The 16,125-nt window shown below is 40.3% G+C and overlaps 1 protein-coding gene across 1 annotated transcript; it reads left to right on the forward strand.

Annotated features, from left to right (window-relative positions):
* Positions 1 to 1,282: 1,282 nt before the first annotated feature.
* fbxl6 (F-box and leucine-rich repeat protein 6) lies at positions 1,283 to 13,912 on the forward strand. The gene is made up of 10 exons (XM_038966336.1): positions 1,283 to 1,431; positions 1,680 to 2,250; positions 2,443 to 2,601; positions 2,921 to 2,984; positions 3,286 to 3,417; positions 5,429 to 5,536; positions 11,916 to 12,029; positions 12,317 to 12,548; positions 12,790 to 13,033; positions 13,481 to 13,912. The coding sequence occupies exons 2-10, from the start codon at positions 1,751 to 1,753 to the stop codon at positions 13,608 to 13,610; spliced, it is 1,683 nt and encodes a 560-aa protein (XP_038822264.1). The 5' UTR covers positions 1,283 to 1,431; positions 1,680 to 1,750; the 3' UTR covers positions 13,611 to 13,912.
* The last annotated feature ends 2,213 nt before the right edge of the window (positions 13,913 to 16,125 follow it).

Raw genomic sequence — 16,125 nt, forward strand, 5'->3', positions numbered from 1 at the left:
TTGAACAAAAATAAATGCAACATGCAACAATTTCAAAGATTTGACTGAAAAATCCATTAGGCCCTAATCTATGGATTTCACATGACTGAATACAGATCTGTTAAAAAAGGTAGGGGCGTGGATCAGAAAATCAGTCAGTATCTGGTGTGACCACAATTTTCCTCATGCAGCTCAACACATCTCCTTCACATAGAGTTGATCAGGCTGTTGATTGTGGCCGGTGGAATGTTGTCCCACTCCTCTTCAATGGCTGTGCGAAGTTGCTGGATATTGGCGGGAACTGGAACACGCTGTTGTATACGTTGACCCAGTGCAACCCAAACATGTTTGAGTATGCAGGCTGGGACATTTTCAGCTTCCAGGAATTGTGTGCAGATCCTTGCGACATGGGGCCCTGCATTATCATGCTGAAACAGGAGGTGATGGCGGCGGATGAATGGCATGACAATGACCCTCAGGATCTCGCCACGGTATCTGTGTGCATTCAAATTTCCATTGATAAAATGTATTTGTGTTCGTTGTCTGTAGCTTATGCTTGCCCATACCATAACCCACCGCCACCATGGGTTCACAAGATTGACATCAGCAAACCGCTCACCGACACAACGCCATACACGTGGTCTGCGATTGTGAGGCCGGTTGGACCTACTGCCAAATTCTCTAAAACGATGTTGGAGACGGCGTAGGATAGAGAAATGAACATTCAATTATCTGGCAACTGTTCTGGTGAACATTCCTGCAGTCAGCATGCCAATTGCACGCTCCCTCAACTTGAGACATCTGGCATTTTGTTGTGTGACAAAATTGCACATTTTTATAGTGGCCTTTTGTCCCCAGCACAAGGTGTGCTTGTGTAATGATCATGCTGTTTAATCAGCTTCTTGATATGCCACACCTGTCAGGTGGATGGAGTATCTTGGCAAAGGAGAAATGCTCACTAACAGGGATGTAAACATTTGTGAGAAATAATCTTTTTGTGAATATTGAACATTTCTGGGGTATTTTATTTCAGCTCATGAAACATGTGACCAACACTTTACATGTTGCATTTATGTTCAGTGTAACTAGCTGTGAAGGGCTCATTAGGACTACTGACTGGCCCGAATCTGTTAGCAAAGATCTTTATAAGCCTGTCGTTTCCAATGGGAGCAAATGAAGCGAGTTGGGTGACCATTCAAAATAATTTTCAGTCTGTGCTCGTTATTTCCCAAGTTCTCAGTTGTTTTGAACGCAGCAGTAGACTTCACTCGACTCTCGCTGCGCGACAAACGTAATAAATTTGGGCACCAGGCAGGCGCGTACTGTATGTATAGCTTCTCCTTTATTGTTTACAAGTAGCCTAGCTAGCTACTCCACGACGTGCCTTTTTTGTTGTTGATTAATTTAAGTAAACATTTATGATGTAGCTCATTTAAAGGAAGATACATGCAGGTATGTCCACTAAATATTGGTTATATAAATTTGTAGCTTACTAGTGCGGTTATGTTCAGCTAGCTAACGTTAGCCAGTTAACGTTACCGGTAGCTACTGTAGCTAGCTAATCGTTTCTGCTGTCGGTTCTATCTAACCCTGCAATTATTGGCATTGCTTTTAGCTAGCTAAATAGACAATAATACTTTTAATGTGATATTTATTTTAAATATTGCTGTTACATATCTTTTGTTTGTTTACACTTACAGATTTTTGTGAAGATAAGTGAAGTTAGGAAACGTGAAGTGTTTGTGTAGACAAAGTGAAGATTGAGGACGAGATGGAAGATGGTACACCTGCAGGACTATCTGTGGGAATTGCAGACGCTGACAATGCTCCCTCAAGCTCATCAGCAGCATCAACACGAAAGAGGACGTCTGATGTGCTCAGAAATGCTAAGCCCAAGAAGAAAAAGAAGGCCAAAGTCAGCCGCCCCCCAAGGCTTGGCTACACTGTTGAACAAGGAGAGGATATGCTTCTGATCATATCGAATACAAATCAGTATGATAACATATGGCGGCCGAACGCGAAAGGAAGAAAGAAAAAGAAAATCCTTAAAGGTAAAGCCAAAGTCACTCCAGCAAAGAAGAAGAATATGGTTCTTCCAAAGGGTAAAGCCACAAAGAAGCCACTGATCAAGAAAGGTGGACTGGAGCCCACACTGCAACACCACCAAGAGGAGGGCTTTGACAGCTGGGGTCAGAGCCTCCCAGTGGAAGTGTTAGTTAATATTTTCAAGATGGTAGTTCACCAAGATGGTGCAGTACCATTCCTGTGCAGGTAATGCCATGTTTCATGTAGCCTGCCCTTCTCATGTTGCAATTCATTCGTGCCTTTGTCTCATCTCTCTTAAATGGGAGATTCTAGACATGACACTTAGATGAAATAAGCAATCAAGCTCAATACAAGCTGCAATGAACATGGAAACTATCCGAGCTAAATGATATGTAAACATTCTGCACACTGTTTTAGGGTGGCTAAGGTGTGCCACCTATGGAATGCTGCTGCAGCCAGTCCTGCTCTGTGGCGCCGTGTGTCTGTGGGTTACTGCTGGTTGGAACCTGGTAAAACTCAATTACCTAAAACAGAACTGAAGATCAGGAACACTGTTAGCTGGCTTGCACAGAACAGGTCAGTACTATTTGGTAAAATTTCAAACAGAATAACATAGTTTCAGACAGTTTGGGGAACTCTGTATGTATGCCTGCTAAGTAAAATGTGGATTGTATAGGCTAGTTCTGGGGTTTCACGGACACTGATTAAGCCAAGTCATGGACTAAGAAGCACTCAGTCCGAGCATAATTTGTGTCCATGAAACAGACTGACCCATAGAGTAAATGTATTCAAAGCTCTAACAACAATTTTGTAATTGAAAAAAGAACACTAACTGACTTAACTATGCCTCTATAAATAAGTAATAATGGTACATTTCTCTTATTTTGTTTTGAAGATTCTCCCAAGTAAGAGACTTTTCTCTTAATCACTGGAAAAATAATGTTGACCATGTTGTGGAGGTAAGTTCTAATCTACACAATACAACTGTAATGTTACTGTTTTGCCATGTAATGCCTCAATGAGGCTAATGTTTGTGTTGCCTCATACCTGTTCTACATTTTTATTGAATCCATGCACTTTACTCATGTAGACTAAATGTAAGAAATTGTTTGACATGGAAAGGAAGCTATCACTGTTAAGTGTTTGATAATAACTTCACACCATGAAAGTCAGTATAACATTAGCATAAGTTATTTCCTGTTTAAGTCTGATTGTTTCAGGTTTTCTTTATTGATTAACATCCCACATTTTACCTAACAGGTTGTGTCCCAGTCCTGCCCCCATCTCCGCTCACTCAAGCTGTCATACTGTACAGGCGTGACTGAGAAGGCCTTTCAGAGCCTCAGTGGCAGCTGCCGGTCACTGGATAGCATTAACGTCCAGTACTCTGAGGTAGGTCAAAAAGCATGTCAGTGGACATAATGATGGTTCACTCACACTATAGCACACATAGTAGGCCAGATACTGTGCCTTCTGAAAGTATTCACACACCTTGACTTTTTCCACATTTTGTTGTTTTACAGCAGGGGTTCCCAAACTTTTTTTTGGTCCATTTTGATTAAAAAAAAAAATAATTTGCAACCCCACCATGTAAAAAAAATAAATAATAATAATAAAATACTTCCTTCAGAGATTGTTTTTCTTCAAGTGGGGTATGACAGTCTATTACAAATCATTCTGACAGTACTTTTTCAAGTATTTACATATGAAGGAAGTGTGGTTTGAAGTGACTTAAATCAGAATCGCAAGGTATTGGAATGTTCAGAAGATCATCAGGCAATTTTGTATGATCTTGTGTGTAGAAAAGTCCAGCATTGATGGACATCATCCCCCCCCATTCTGATTTAGTTCCTGGTATTGTCCGTTCTAATGAGTCCTGCGCGGCTTGTGGGCATTGTAGAGGGAAACATCACGCATGCATTTTCCTGAGAGTCCTATCTTTCAGTGATGGGGTCATAAAACAATATCTTAAACTGTTCAAAGGATAGAGCCGCATTTGTAGGAAGAAAACAGAAACCACTCTGTTTATTACAATCACATCTAGTGGCTACTAAATCCTCATCAATCTACACACAATACAAAATAATTAAAACTATTTAATACATTTTAGAACCGGGGTTACTTAGAAATGTCCTTGTTTTTGAAAGAAAAGCTAAAAAAAATTGTCATTTTAAATATACATCAAATTGATCAGAAATACGGTGTAGACATTATTAATGACTATTGTAGCTGGAAACTGCTGATTTTTAATGGAATGTCTACATAGGCTTCCCGAGACCCATTATCAGCAACCATCACTCACTCCTGTGTTCCAATGGCATGTTGTGTTTGCTAATCCAAGTCAATCATTTTAAAAGGCTAATTGATCATTAGAAAACCCTTTAGCTACAATAGTCATTTACAACATTAACAATTTCTACACTGTATTTCTGATCAATTTGATATTATTTTAATGCACCAAAAAATTTGCTTTTCTTTCAAAAACAAGGACATTTCTAAGTGACCCCAAACTTTTGAACGGTAGTGTACCTGGTTCAGTCTGCTTTCCAACAGACACCGGGAGACAAATTGACCTTTCAGCAGGACAATAATTTAAAACACAAAGCCAAATATACAGTGCATTCGGAAAGTATTCAGACCCCTTAACTTTTTCCACATTTGTTACGTTACAGCCTCATTCTAAAATGTATTAAATAGTTTTAATTATTTCGTATTGTGTGTAGATTGATGAGGATAACATTTTTTAGACTAAAGCTGTAACATAACAAAATGTGAAAGAAGTCAAGGTGTCTGAATACTTTCCCGAATGCACTGTACAATGGAGTTGCTTATCTAGACGACATTGAATGTTCCTGAGTGGCCTAGTTACAGTTTTGACTTAAATCGGCTTTAAAATCAAAACTTCAAAATGGCTGTCTAGCCACATCTTGACAGAGCTTGAAGAATTTAAAAAAAATGATGTGCAAATATTGTACAATCCAGGTGTGCAAAGCTCTTAGAGACTTACCCAGAAAGGCTCACAGCTGTAGTCAGTGCCAAATGTGATTCTAACATTATTGACTCAGTGGTGTGAATATTTATGTAAATTTGATTTCTGTATTTCATTTTCAATAAATTTGCAGACCTTTCTAAACATGTTTTCACTTTGTAATTATGAGGTGATGAGTGAGGATTTTTTATTTAATCCATTTTGAATTCAGGCTGTAACACAAAATGTGGAATAAGTCAAGGTGTATGTATACTTTATGAAGTTACTGTACATGACAGTGGAGTGAGCTTATGATATACACTTCTGACTATTGATTGTATCACTTTTCATTAGACGTACCATCATTAAAGTAGGTAGAACTTCTTTATGCAATATTAAATGCCTAAAATCCTATACTCTCTCTTGTTGCTGTAGATACAGGTTGAAGGGCTTGTCACCTTCTTGGAATCCTATGGCAGTCAACTTAGACAGATTCTGTTCACCCATGGGCCCAGGAATGACCGACTTCTCACTGCTATCTCCGTAAGTGCTATTTTAATTCTTACAGTATTTGACAACTTGCGTATAATACAGAGACTTCAGAAAGTATTTATACCCCTTGACTTTTTCCACATGTTGTGTTAAAGCCTGCTTTTAAAATGGATTACATTGAGATTTTGTGTCACTGGCCTATTATACTCCATAATGTCAGTGGAATTATGTTTTTAGACATTTTGACAAATGACAGTTTTTTTTTTTTAATGATTTCTTATTTTTGAAACTATAGGCTGATTTTGCAAAACTCGACACACTAACCACAAAACCTTACACCAAACCAGCAAAACATTATACATCTCTTGCAAAAGCAAACAATTCTTGCAAAACTCTTCACTCTTTTAAAATAAATTGTTTTTGCGTCAATACAGTTCACACAAACCATCATTTGAATAAGCACACGAAGCACCAACTACGCACTGATAGTATACACGAAAAACACTTGTGGCTTTTTCTTTTTCTGTGTTCAGGGCAATCATGTTTGCAATAAAGTTTTGTCATGCATGTAGTAAACACACATACACACAGGTATCCAAATGTGTACAGTATGGTTGTGTATTCCGAACGTAGTGTCTTATCAATACAAATAAGTGGAAAAGGTTTTTAGTTCTCTCAATGTTCTAACACTCCTCAAACAACAAAAGCGCAGTAGGAGAAAACAAGCATTTCTGCTAGGGAAAAAAAGAACAGAAAAAAGCGTCTACATCTCGTGGGTTTGGCCATAAGACTTCATCCACGTCACATGCGATGTCTTGAGCTAGTCAGCGTGGAAAGTATGGCCTGGAGTGCCGTATCTAGGCCTGGCATGACCCCTGATCGACGCCTCCTCCATTGCCTGTAGATGAGGTATGCGTTGGTGGGGCTGGCGATCATACACCTTCCAACGCCATGCAGAGAATAATTCTTCAATAGGATTCCAGAACGGAGAGTATGGGGGGAGATTGAGTGCGATGAAAAGTGGGTGACCTGTGAACCAATTGCGGACCACAGCAGCCCGGTGGAAACTAACATTGTCCCAGATGATAACGTACCTGGGCTGCTCTGGCCCCTGGTCACTAGGGATTAGTCTGTTGTGGAGGGTGTCCAGAAATGTGATAATGTGTGCAGTGTTGTATGGGCCTAGGATTGCATGATTGTGAAGGAGACCGTTTTGACTAATAGCCGCACACATTATGTTGCCACCACGTTGTCCCGGGACGTTGATGATGGCACGGTGTCCAATGATATTTCTGCCACTGCCCCTTGTTTTTGCAAGGTTGAAACCTGCCTCATCTACATATATTAGGTCATGATGCACTGCATCTGGTTCTAGCTCCATGAATCTCTGGGATCAGTAGGAAAAGACCGATCAGTCAACATGTAGGAAAAGACAGGGATCAGTCAACATGATGTAGCACAGTAGGAAAAGACAGGGGTCAGTCAACATGATGTAGGAAAAGACAGGGATCAGTCAACATGATGTAGTACAGTAGGAAAAGACAGGGATCAGTCAACGTGATGTAGTACAGTAGGAAAAGACAGGGATCAGTCAACATGATGTAGTACAGTAGGAAAAGACAGGGATCAGTCAACATGATGTAGTACCATACACTTCTAGATCCAGTACCAATGATAGGATAGTACAGCTTACCGGCACATATTCATATCAGTTGTTTTACACGGTCTGAGTTTATTTCAAAAGGGACTCTGTACAGCTGCTTCATCCTAATTCTATTGCGTTTCAGTAGACGAGACAGTGCAGAGAGACTAACTCTGTTGACGTTTAGGAATATGGTGTTATCTGCCATTATGTGGTCCTGCACTTCTGAGTCTGATGCAGTTATTTACAATGTGGGTCTCCTGCTCTGGGGTGAACAGTCGACCTCTTCCACCAGATACTGGTTTTCTTGCAGTTGTGTAAAAACATTTGAATGGTTTTAGTGATAGATCCTTCTCATTATGAAAGTACAGTACATATTACTGTACCAGTAAGACTACAGAACTTACGGTTCTCATTTTGAAATATCCGGATGATACCTTCAACAGTAGCGGCTCAGATTTGGTTGAACCCGTTGCCCAGCCTCCCTCATGCTCATCCATCCCATGGTTGACAACATGGTCAACCACAGTCGCTCTGATTTCATCAGTTATTGTGTTCATGACTCCCCTTCTTCCCCGTCCTCTCCTTCTCCCCCATCCTACTTCACCTCTTCCTCCTCTTACTTCTTCACCTCCTCCTCTAGTTCTCACCCCTCTTACTCTCTGTTCAATATTGGTCTCCATTGTTGTCCAACCAAATGTTTAACTGTGGCCTGTTTATAGTGTTCAAGCTCTGATTTGTAAGTGAGCTCATTATCTAAAAGTGTTTTCACATGTGTCAATGTGGAAAGGCAATTGGCAAAATAGTGTAGCACTGTAGAGACCAATGTTTACAATTTTGCTAGAAGTGTGTCATTAAATTGCAAACTGAGTGTAAAGCAGTGAGTTGTGTTTACAGTTTTGCAAAAAGTGTGTTATAAAATTACAAACTGAGTGCAAAGCAGAGAACTTGCACACTTGATAAATGCATTGGCTACAAGTGTTAATGGTTTCAGAGATAGTGCTTCAAGAATCACCATTAATGTTTAAGCATTCATCCCATTTCTTATGGCAAGACAATAAGGTCAGGAGGCAAAAGGTGTAAAACAAGTCACATGATAAGTTGCATGGACTCACTCTTTGCGCACTAATAGGGTTTAACATTATTTTTTTTAACGACTACCTGTAAGGTCCCTCAGTCGAGCAGTGAATTTCAACCACAAAGACCAGGAAAGTTTTCCCATGCCACGCAAAGATGGGCACCTATTGGGAGATGGGTTAAAAAAAGATGCGTGCCTACCGGGTGGCGCAGTGGTCTAGGGCACTGCATCGCAGTGCTAGCTGTGCCACCAGAGTCTCTGGGTTCGCGCCCAGGCTCTGCCGCAGCCGGCCGTGACCGGGAGGTCCGTGGGGCGACGCACAATTGGCCAATGGTCGTCCGGTTTAGGGAGGGTTTGGCCGGTAGGGATATCCTTGTCTCCTTGCGCACTAACAGTGGTAAGCAGCCTGAAACTCCTGAAACCAATAGCAGTAGCCATTGCACTGATTGAGGGAGACAATACCATCCTGTCTGATGTTCAGCCTCTGCTTGCAGATGTAAGAAGAAATTCATACTGCCCTGCCCACTTCACTGTTGCTCCAAGCAGAGGAAACTGCAGTTCTGAAATACATCAAAAAGCATGAAGACTTCTGCCTGAAGCCCATACACACCGCAGCGTACATGTTGGACCCCAAGTATGCTGTCTCGCCCCAAGTATGCTGTCTCTTGGCAGTCTGGCGAAGTACACTTCCAAGCAAGGGCTTTGGGATGGAGATGCAATATGGCAGTCGTGTCAACATATCTCATCAGCCACCTGGTGGAAGGGACTTTGTGGATCTGAGGCTCTTTCCCCTGTTGCATCCATCATTCTCCAAATCCCAACATCAGCCGCCTCAGAGCGCAACTGGTCCTTGTTTGGGAACACACACACCAAAGCACGCAACAGGCTGACCAATACAAGGGTTGAAAAATTGGTGGCCATCCGGGCAAATTTGAGTCTTTTTGAGCCTGACAATGAGCCATCGTCAACAAGGTTGGAAAGTGAAGATGAGGCCTCAGTCTGATGTTCAAGAGCCTGAGAGGTAGACAAGCAAAGCTTTAGTTTCTAGACTATTATTTTACAGATGTATGTTGAAAGTGTTTTTGGGAGATGCAATGGATCATTGGGGATCATTCAATATTCCCTTTTGTTGTGCAATGAAATCGTCCCATGTGTAGTCAACTCATTTAATTAAAGTTCAATTCGTAACTAAATAGTTTTTTTTTCTTTTGGAAGGATTTAATCATTTGCAATTGTCTACTTATCATATGGAGACAGAAACATAAACCTTTTACCTTATCATATGGTAAATATATCCAATGCAAAAAAACATCTACATTTTTAAATGGTATTAATATTAATTTGAATATTTTTGTTAATTCCCATATATTCCCATGGAAAGTTACCACCTCTGAATATTCCCTAAAATGTGCAACCCTATTTATTACACTTTGAATGGTGTATCAATGCAGCCAGTCACTACAAAGATACAGGCGTCCTTCTTAACTCAACTACTCTTCCTGGGGACCAGCAAAATCAAGGCAGTTATACATTACAATACATTCACAACATTAAGTGTGTGCTCAAAAGCCCCTACTCTACTACCATATATCTACAACACAAAATCAATGTGTACGTGTGTGTGGATAGTGCGTATGTTATCTTGTGTTTTGTATTCAGAGAGAACCCTGGTTCAGTCTGCTTTCCAACAGACACTGGGATACAAATTCACCTTTCAATAGGACGGTAACCTAAAACACAAGGCCAAATATACACTGAGTGTACAAAACATTATGAACACCTGCTCTTTCCATGACATTCACAGACCAGGTGACAGCTATGATCCCTTATTGATGTCCCTTGCATTCGGGAAAGGATTCAGACACTTAACTTTTTCCACATTTTGTCGTTACAGCCGTATTCTAAATTGGATTAAATAAATTAACAATCCTAAGCAATCTACACACAATACCCCATAATGTTTGCATAATAATGTTTGCAAATTTATTTAAAAAAATAAACATGCCTTATTTACATAAGTATTCAGACCCTTTGCTATGAGACTTGAAATAGACCTCAGGTGCATTCTTTTTCCACTGATCAACCTTGATGATTTTACAACTTGATTAGGGTCCACTTGTGGTAAATTCAATTGATTGAACATGATTTGGACAGGCACACACCTGTCTATGTAAGGTCCCACTGCATGTCAGAGCAAAACCAAGCCATGAGGTTGAAGGAATTGTCCATAGAGCTCCAAGACAGGATTGAGTTGAGGCACAGATCTGGGGAAGGGTACCAGAAAATTTCTGCAGCATTGACTGTCCACAAGAACACAGTGGCCTCAATCATTCTTAAATGGAAGAAGTTTGGAACCACCAAGACTCTTCCTAGAGCTGGCCATCTGACCAAACTGAGCAATCAGGGGAGAAGGGCCACTCTGACAGAGCTCCAGAGTTCCTCTGTGGAGATGGGACAACCATCTCTGCAGCACTCCACCAATCAGGCCTTTATGGTAGTGGCCAGACAGAAGCCAGCCACTCCTTAAAAGGCACATGACAGCCCACTTGAAGTTTTCCAAAAGGCACCTAAAGGACTCTGACCATGAGAAACAGGATTCTCTGGTCTGATGAAACCAAGATTGAAATATTTAGCCTGAATGCCAAGCGCCATGTCTGGAGGAAAACTTACACCGCTCATCACCTGACCAATACCATCGATACGGTGAAGCGTGGTGGTGGCAGCATCAGGACAACAACCCTAAACACACAGCCGAGACAATGCAGGAGTGGCTTCGGGACAAGTCTCCGAATGTCCTTGAGTGGCTCAACCAGAGCCTGGACTTGAACCCGATCGAACATCTCTGATAATAGCTGTGCAGCGTCGCTCCCCGTCCAACCTGACTAAGCTCGAGAGGCTCTGTATAGAAGAACGTGAGAAACTCCTCAAATACAGGTGTGCCAAGCTTGTAGCTTCATACCCAAGAAGACTCAAGGCTGTGATCGCTGCCAAAGTTGCTTCAACAAAGTACTGATTTTAAAGGGTCTGAATTCCTGTGTAAATGTGATATTTTCAGTTTTATTTTTAATACATTTGCAAAAATGTCGCAACCAGTTTTTGCCTTGTTATTGTGTGTAGATTGAGGGAACAATTTAATCAATTTTAGAATAAGGCTGTAATGTAAAAAAATAAAAGTGAAGTACCAGAGAGGATACTTTGAGGAAATATTAGGAAGGTGTTCTTAATATTTTTGACACGGTGTACACAAGTTGCTTACCAAGATGACATAGAATTTTCCTGAGTGGCCTAGTTACAGTTTTGAGTTAAATCAGCTTAAATCTATGGCAAGCCTTGAAAATGATCAACAATCAACTGTGCAAAGCTCTTAGAGACTTAACCAGAAAGACTCACAGCTATAGTTACTGCCAAAGGTGATTCTACCATGTATTACACTCAGGGGGATGAATAGTTTTGTAATTAAGATATTAGTTTTTTCTTTTCTTTTCTCGTCAATGTTTTTACCAATGTTATAATTTTTCTTCCACTTCGACAGAGTATTTTGAGCGTTGACAAAAGAAAGACAATTCAATCCATTTTAATCCCACTTTGTTACACAAAAGGTGGAAAAAGTCAAGGGGTGTGAATACTTTCTGAAAGCAATGGATTTAAATTATCGCTGCCCTCAATTAATATTTGAAATATATGTCCCATACTGTATGTCATTTTACTAGAGAGGATGCTGCCCTGAGTTGAAATTGCTGGAAATCAACACAAAACTGGACAGTGGATATTGCCAGCTTCCAATTTGCATCCAAGCTTTGCAAAATGGCTGTCCTAAACTGCAGGTATTTATTCTTTACGCAGTTGCTTATTATGATTACTTATTATGATTACATATTTTTATTTAGTCATTTAGCAGATGCTCTTATCCAGAGCAATTTAGTGGATTAATCTTAAAATGGGACAACCATATATCACAGGCATAGTAAATATACTTTTCCTCAATAAATTAGCTATCAGCAAAGTCAGAGATCGAAGAGGGGGGTTTATCTTATTGAATGGCTTTTTATTTGTTGTGTAAAGGGACAAACACATTGTAGACCTTTTTGATTTATTTTCTCTTGTGGCTCAGACTTTCCGGATGCTGAATGTCATTCCGATGCCTAAAATGACTCGTAATTGGTCGGGTTCCACATCTGGCTTCCCTTTACTGGAGGAGCTGTGTATGGCCACCACAGCTGTTTCCTTTATGACTGACCAAGACTTGACGAAGATTGTCTACGACTCCCCTAAACTGCGTGTGCTGGACCTGAGAGGTTGTTCCCGGATCACAGCAGCCGGGCTCTCTTCTCTACCATGTGAAGGTACAGTATATCCAGACAAACCCATCAATTGTTGATGCTATGGATGGCCTTTGTTTGTGCAATCAATCAAATACAGAATTTGGCCAAGTCTGTTGCTACCCTCTTGGTTAGTTATCAATAATTACATTGGTTCATGTCAATGTTGTAAACTCGTATGCTTCAAATATCAATGATTACATAGGTTCATGATTACATTTATTATGTTATATGCTACTATACTCTCTGCTGTGTCTTTTCTTAGAGCTTGAGTGTCTGTACTGGGGACTGTACTTCAGCAGCAATGTCACAGTATCGTTGTCCAAGAAGGGAATTCACCTGCTGACCCAGAAATGGAGTGGCACCTTGCAGGAGCTCGACCTTGCCAACCAGCTCTTCTCTGAAGAAGACATGGAGATTGCCATGGGCCATCTAGCTCAGAGAACCGGAGAAAACCCCTTACGTTCGCTCAATCTTAGCGGGACCAAGGTCACAACACCTGCCCTCCGGTAGGCAACACATTGGTCTTCTTTTCAACATAAAACTCACTATGAAATGCAATAGCCAATACATTACTCTTGTATCTATTGTTTGCACAATACCTTTTATTAGGATTGTTATCAGAACAGATGCAAGTATTTGTGAAATAAAAGTATTTGAATTTCTCTACCTAGAAAAAGGTCACAGGGACAGCCCATCAGAGGTTAAGCGCACGTCAACGCTGTGTGCACCTTTTTTTATTTTGCGTGAGTGTTCACCCACATTTTGTGGGAAAATGTATTGAAATAGGGAGTGTTATAGGGAGTGATACTTTACTCACCGCGAACCATGATCAGTGTTTACCCACTTTTTTCCCTCACCACTACATCACTGCAGCATATGCTATATCAGCATGCAATGTGATTTGCCTAGATTGGCTTGAACTGGAGATGAAATGTATTTTCTTTGTTTTGCAGGTTAGTTATAGGCCAGTCTACAGCACTCAATTACTTAAACTTGTCTTCCTGCCGTTACCTTCCAAGAGGTCTGAAGAAACTGTATCGTGGCCAAGAAGAAATCCACCAGCTGCTGGACAAATTAGAGTAATCTATTGGTCCAGTTATTTGTTCTAAGAATGCCTGCAAAAGGACATTGTCTTCAAACCAATCATAAAAGTGAATATGAATCCCCCCAATAGCTTAGCTTAGCTTTAAAACATGGATACTATTGAATAATTGTTTTAAATGTTTTACCATGACCACTCAATCCACAATTTGTCATTTTTGTCATGTGTTTTATCTGTATGTTGGCATTATGATTTTATTCTTGACTCTCTTAACATGACTGGAATGCTCTAAACTGTTGTGTAAATATGTTGAATAAAATGTGGTTTCATTTACCTTGCTAAATATGTCTCAAATTCCATATTACTATTAAGGAAATTAACCTTGTGTACTTATTTGTGAACTTTAGAGCTGACTCAACTAGATTGGTGATTATAAACTTGGGCTAATCTAACAAAAACCCAGAGTGTATTTAATTGTGCATGAGAATGTATTACAGGGGTTTCTCCTATTTCTAGTAGTGCCGAGTTATCCACAAGAGGGAGGGACAGTCTGTTGAAATGAATATACCGGTATATACTGTAGGTGGATGGCTTGTCTTTGCTTCCAAGTGAAAAGACATCAGTCTGACAGACGAGGACAAATCTGCTGGAATCGGGTCCGATTTTATGCACACCCCACTCTTATTTTTACTCCGTCATTATTCCTGTTTAAGGGTACAGAGCTAAACAAAACAACCTTGTGTGTGGTATATTGATATCAATAAGCATAACAGTTTTTAACCTTTTTGCTAACATTAGCGTCAGTATTTAATGCATGTACACAGTATCTCAGATACAGTATACCTGTGGATTATTTTACAATTATGAAATTCAGTTCAACATTTTTTTATTATATTAATTTCAGATTAATTTGGTCCTAACAACACCGAAATGAATTATATTTAGTAAAATATAATGTAATAGATTCAAAATTATATGAAAATAGTTTTGAATTATATCCACAGCTTAAATTACAACTAGGTTTTCTGCACAAATCATTATAAGAAGATCATTTTTTCAGGGACAATAAGCTAAGACCAGTATATGGGTCTCACACACACACCTCTCCACAAGCAGCAGGTAGGTGTCAGGGTCATCGAGGATCTGGTTAATTTCCTCATCAAAGTATCCTCTCTTGTATTAGGGTGACTATATTATCTCATCCATTGTCAATGATCTTGTATTGCTTCAAGAGCTGCTCTCTCTTTAGTTTAGAAATATTTTCAGAGAGTAACATATCCCACAGTGACACTTGTTTGCCTTCAAATTGACCTGCATTGATGACCACAGTTTTGTCTTTGAACGCCTTCTCTGTTTGTTAATCTGTGTGAAACTCACCTCCAACTTATCCATGTAGTGGGAGAAGTAACAGTCCTGTCTGAGAATCCTTTTCACACCTCTCTTTTAGCTGAAGGTATGTTGTTTTTTCCTTGGTATTGGGGTCAAATAATCATTTCTTGCCATCGTTTGGATTGCACATTATTCCATTTGTTTCTTCTTCAAGGTAGCCTTTTTTCTTGGCAACATGAACAGGTATCCCGTGGCTGTTGACTGGCTCAGTTATTCCCCCGTTACAATTTGTGCTTCTAGCAGATGCATCCCATGGCCTTCCTCGATCAGATATTTGTTTATAGCTCCAAATAAAGATATTGTGGCGTTTGTGTATGTATCTACATATCCAGTGACTGTTTGTTCAGCTGAAAGTAGTTTTTCATGTATTTCAACTCCAATTAGCCGTTCTCTTGCGGCCTCATCAACAGAGTTATTTGTTCTTGATTGGATCGATGAAAAACCCTGTTGCAGCCTGAGCCTCGAGCAGCACCAGTGCAATACCAGGTGTTAGCAAATCTTGCGTCTTTGCCTCATAAATGCTCATTACTTTTTTGGATGGAAGAATCCAGATGGCAGCAACACTTCCTGTACCCCTTATGTATTGCTTCACAGATTCCAGTTGGTCCACTTGTTCAAGAGTTACTTTTCCTTCCTCCAAACTCTTGACGGTACTGGCTGCAATTATGCTTGATTATAATAGTTGTTTTGCAGAGACTGGCTTTCTCATCTCAGACCGGTTTTCAAATCAAATGTATTTATATAGCCCTTCTTACATCAGCTGATATATCAAAGTGCTGTACAGAAACCCAGCCTAAAACCCCAAACAGCAAGCAATGCAGGTGTAGAAGCGCGGTGGCTAGGAAAAACTCCCTAGAAAGGCTGGAACCTAGGAAGAAACTTAGAGAGGAACCAGGCTATGAGGGGTAGCCAGTCCTCTTCTGGCTGTGCAGGGTGGAGATTATAACAGAACATGGCCAAGATGTTCAAATGTTCATAGATGACCAGCAGGGTCAAATAATAATAATCACAGTGGTTGTCGAGGGTGCAACAGGGCAGCACCTCAGGAGTAAATTTCCCACCCACTTTGCCAAAGCACAGCCCCCAAACCACTAGAGGGATATCTTCAACCACCAACTTACCATCCTGAGACAAGCCTGAGTATAGCCCAAGTGATGCATATACAGT

This window comes from Salvelinus namaycush, chromosome 27 (assembly GCF_016432855.1).
Source record: "Salvelinus namaycush isolate Seneca chromosome 27, SaNama_1.0, whole genome shotgun sequence".
Taxonomy (NCBI): domain Eukaryota; kingdom Metazoa; phylum Chordata; class Actinopteri; order Salmoniformes; family Salmonidae; genus Salvelinus; species Salvelinus namaycush.

Bases quoted from the DNA above. Each gene is read 5' to 3' on its own strand.
- fbxl6 (XM_038966336.1), top strand. From the start codon at position 1,751: ATGGAAGATGGTACACCTGCAGGACTATCTGTGGGAATTGCAGACGCT. The intron at 2,251-2,442 runs GTAATGCCATGT...ACACTGTTTTAG, and splicing joins GCAGTACCATTCCTGTGCAG to GGTGGCTAAGGTGTGCCACC. The intron at 12,030-12,316 runs GTATTTATTCTT...CTTGTGGCTCAG, and splicing joins ATGGCTGTCCTAAACTGCAG to ACTTTCCGGATGCTGAATGT.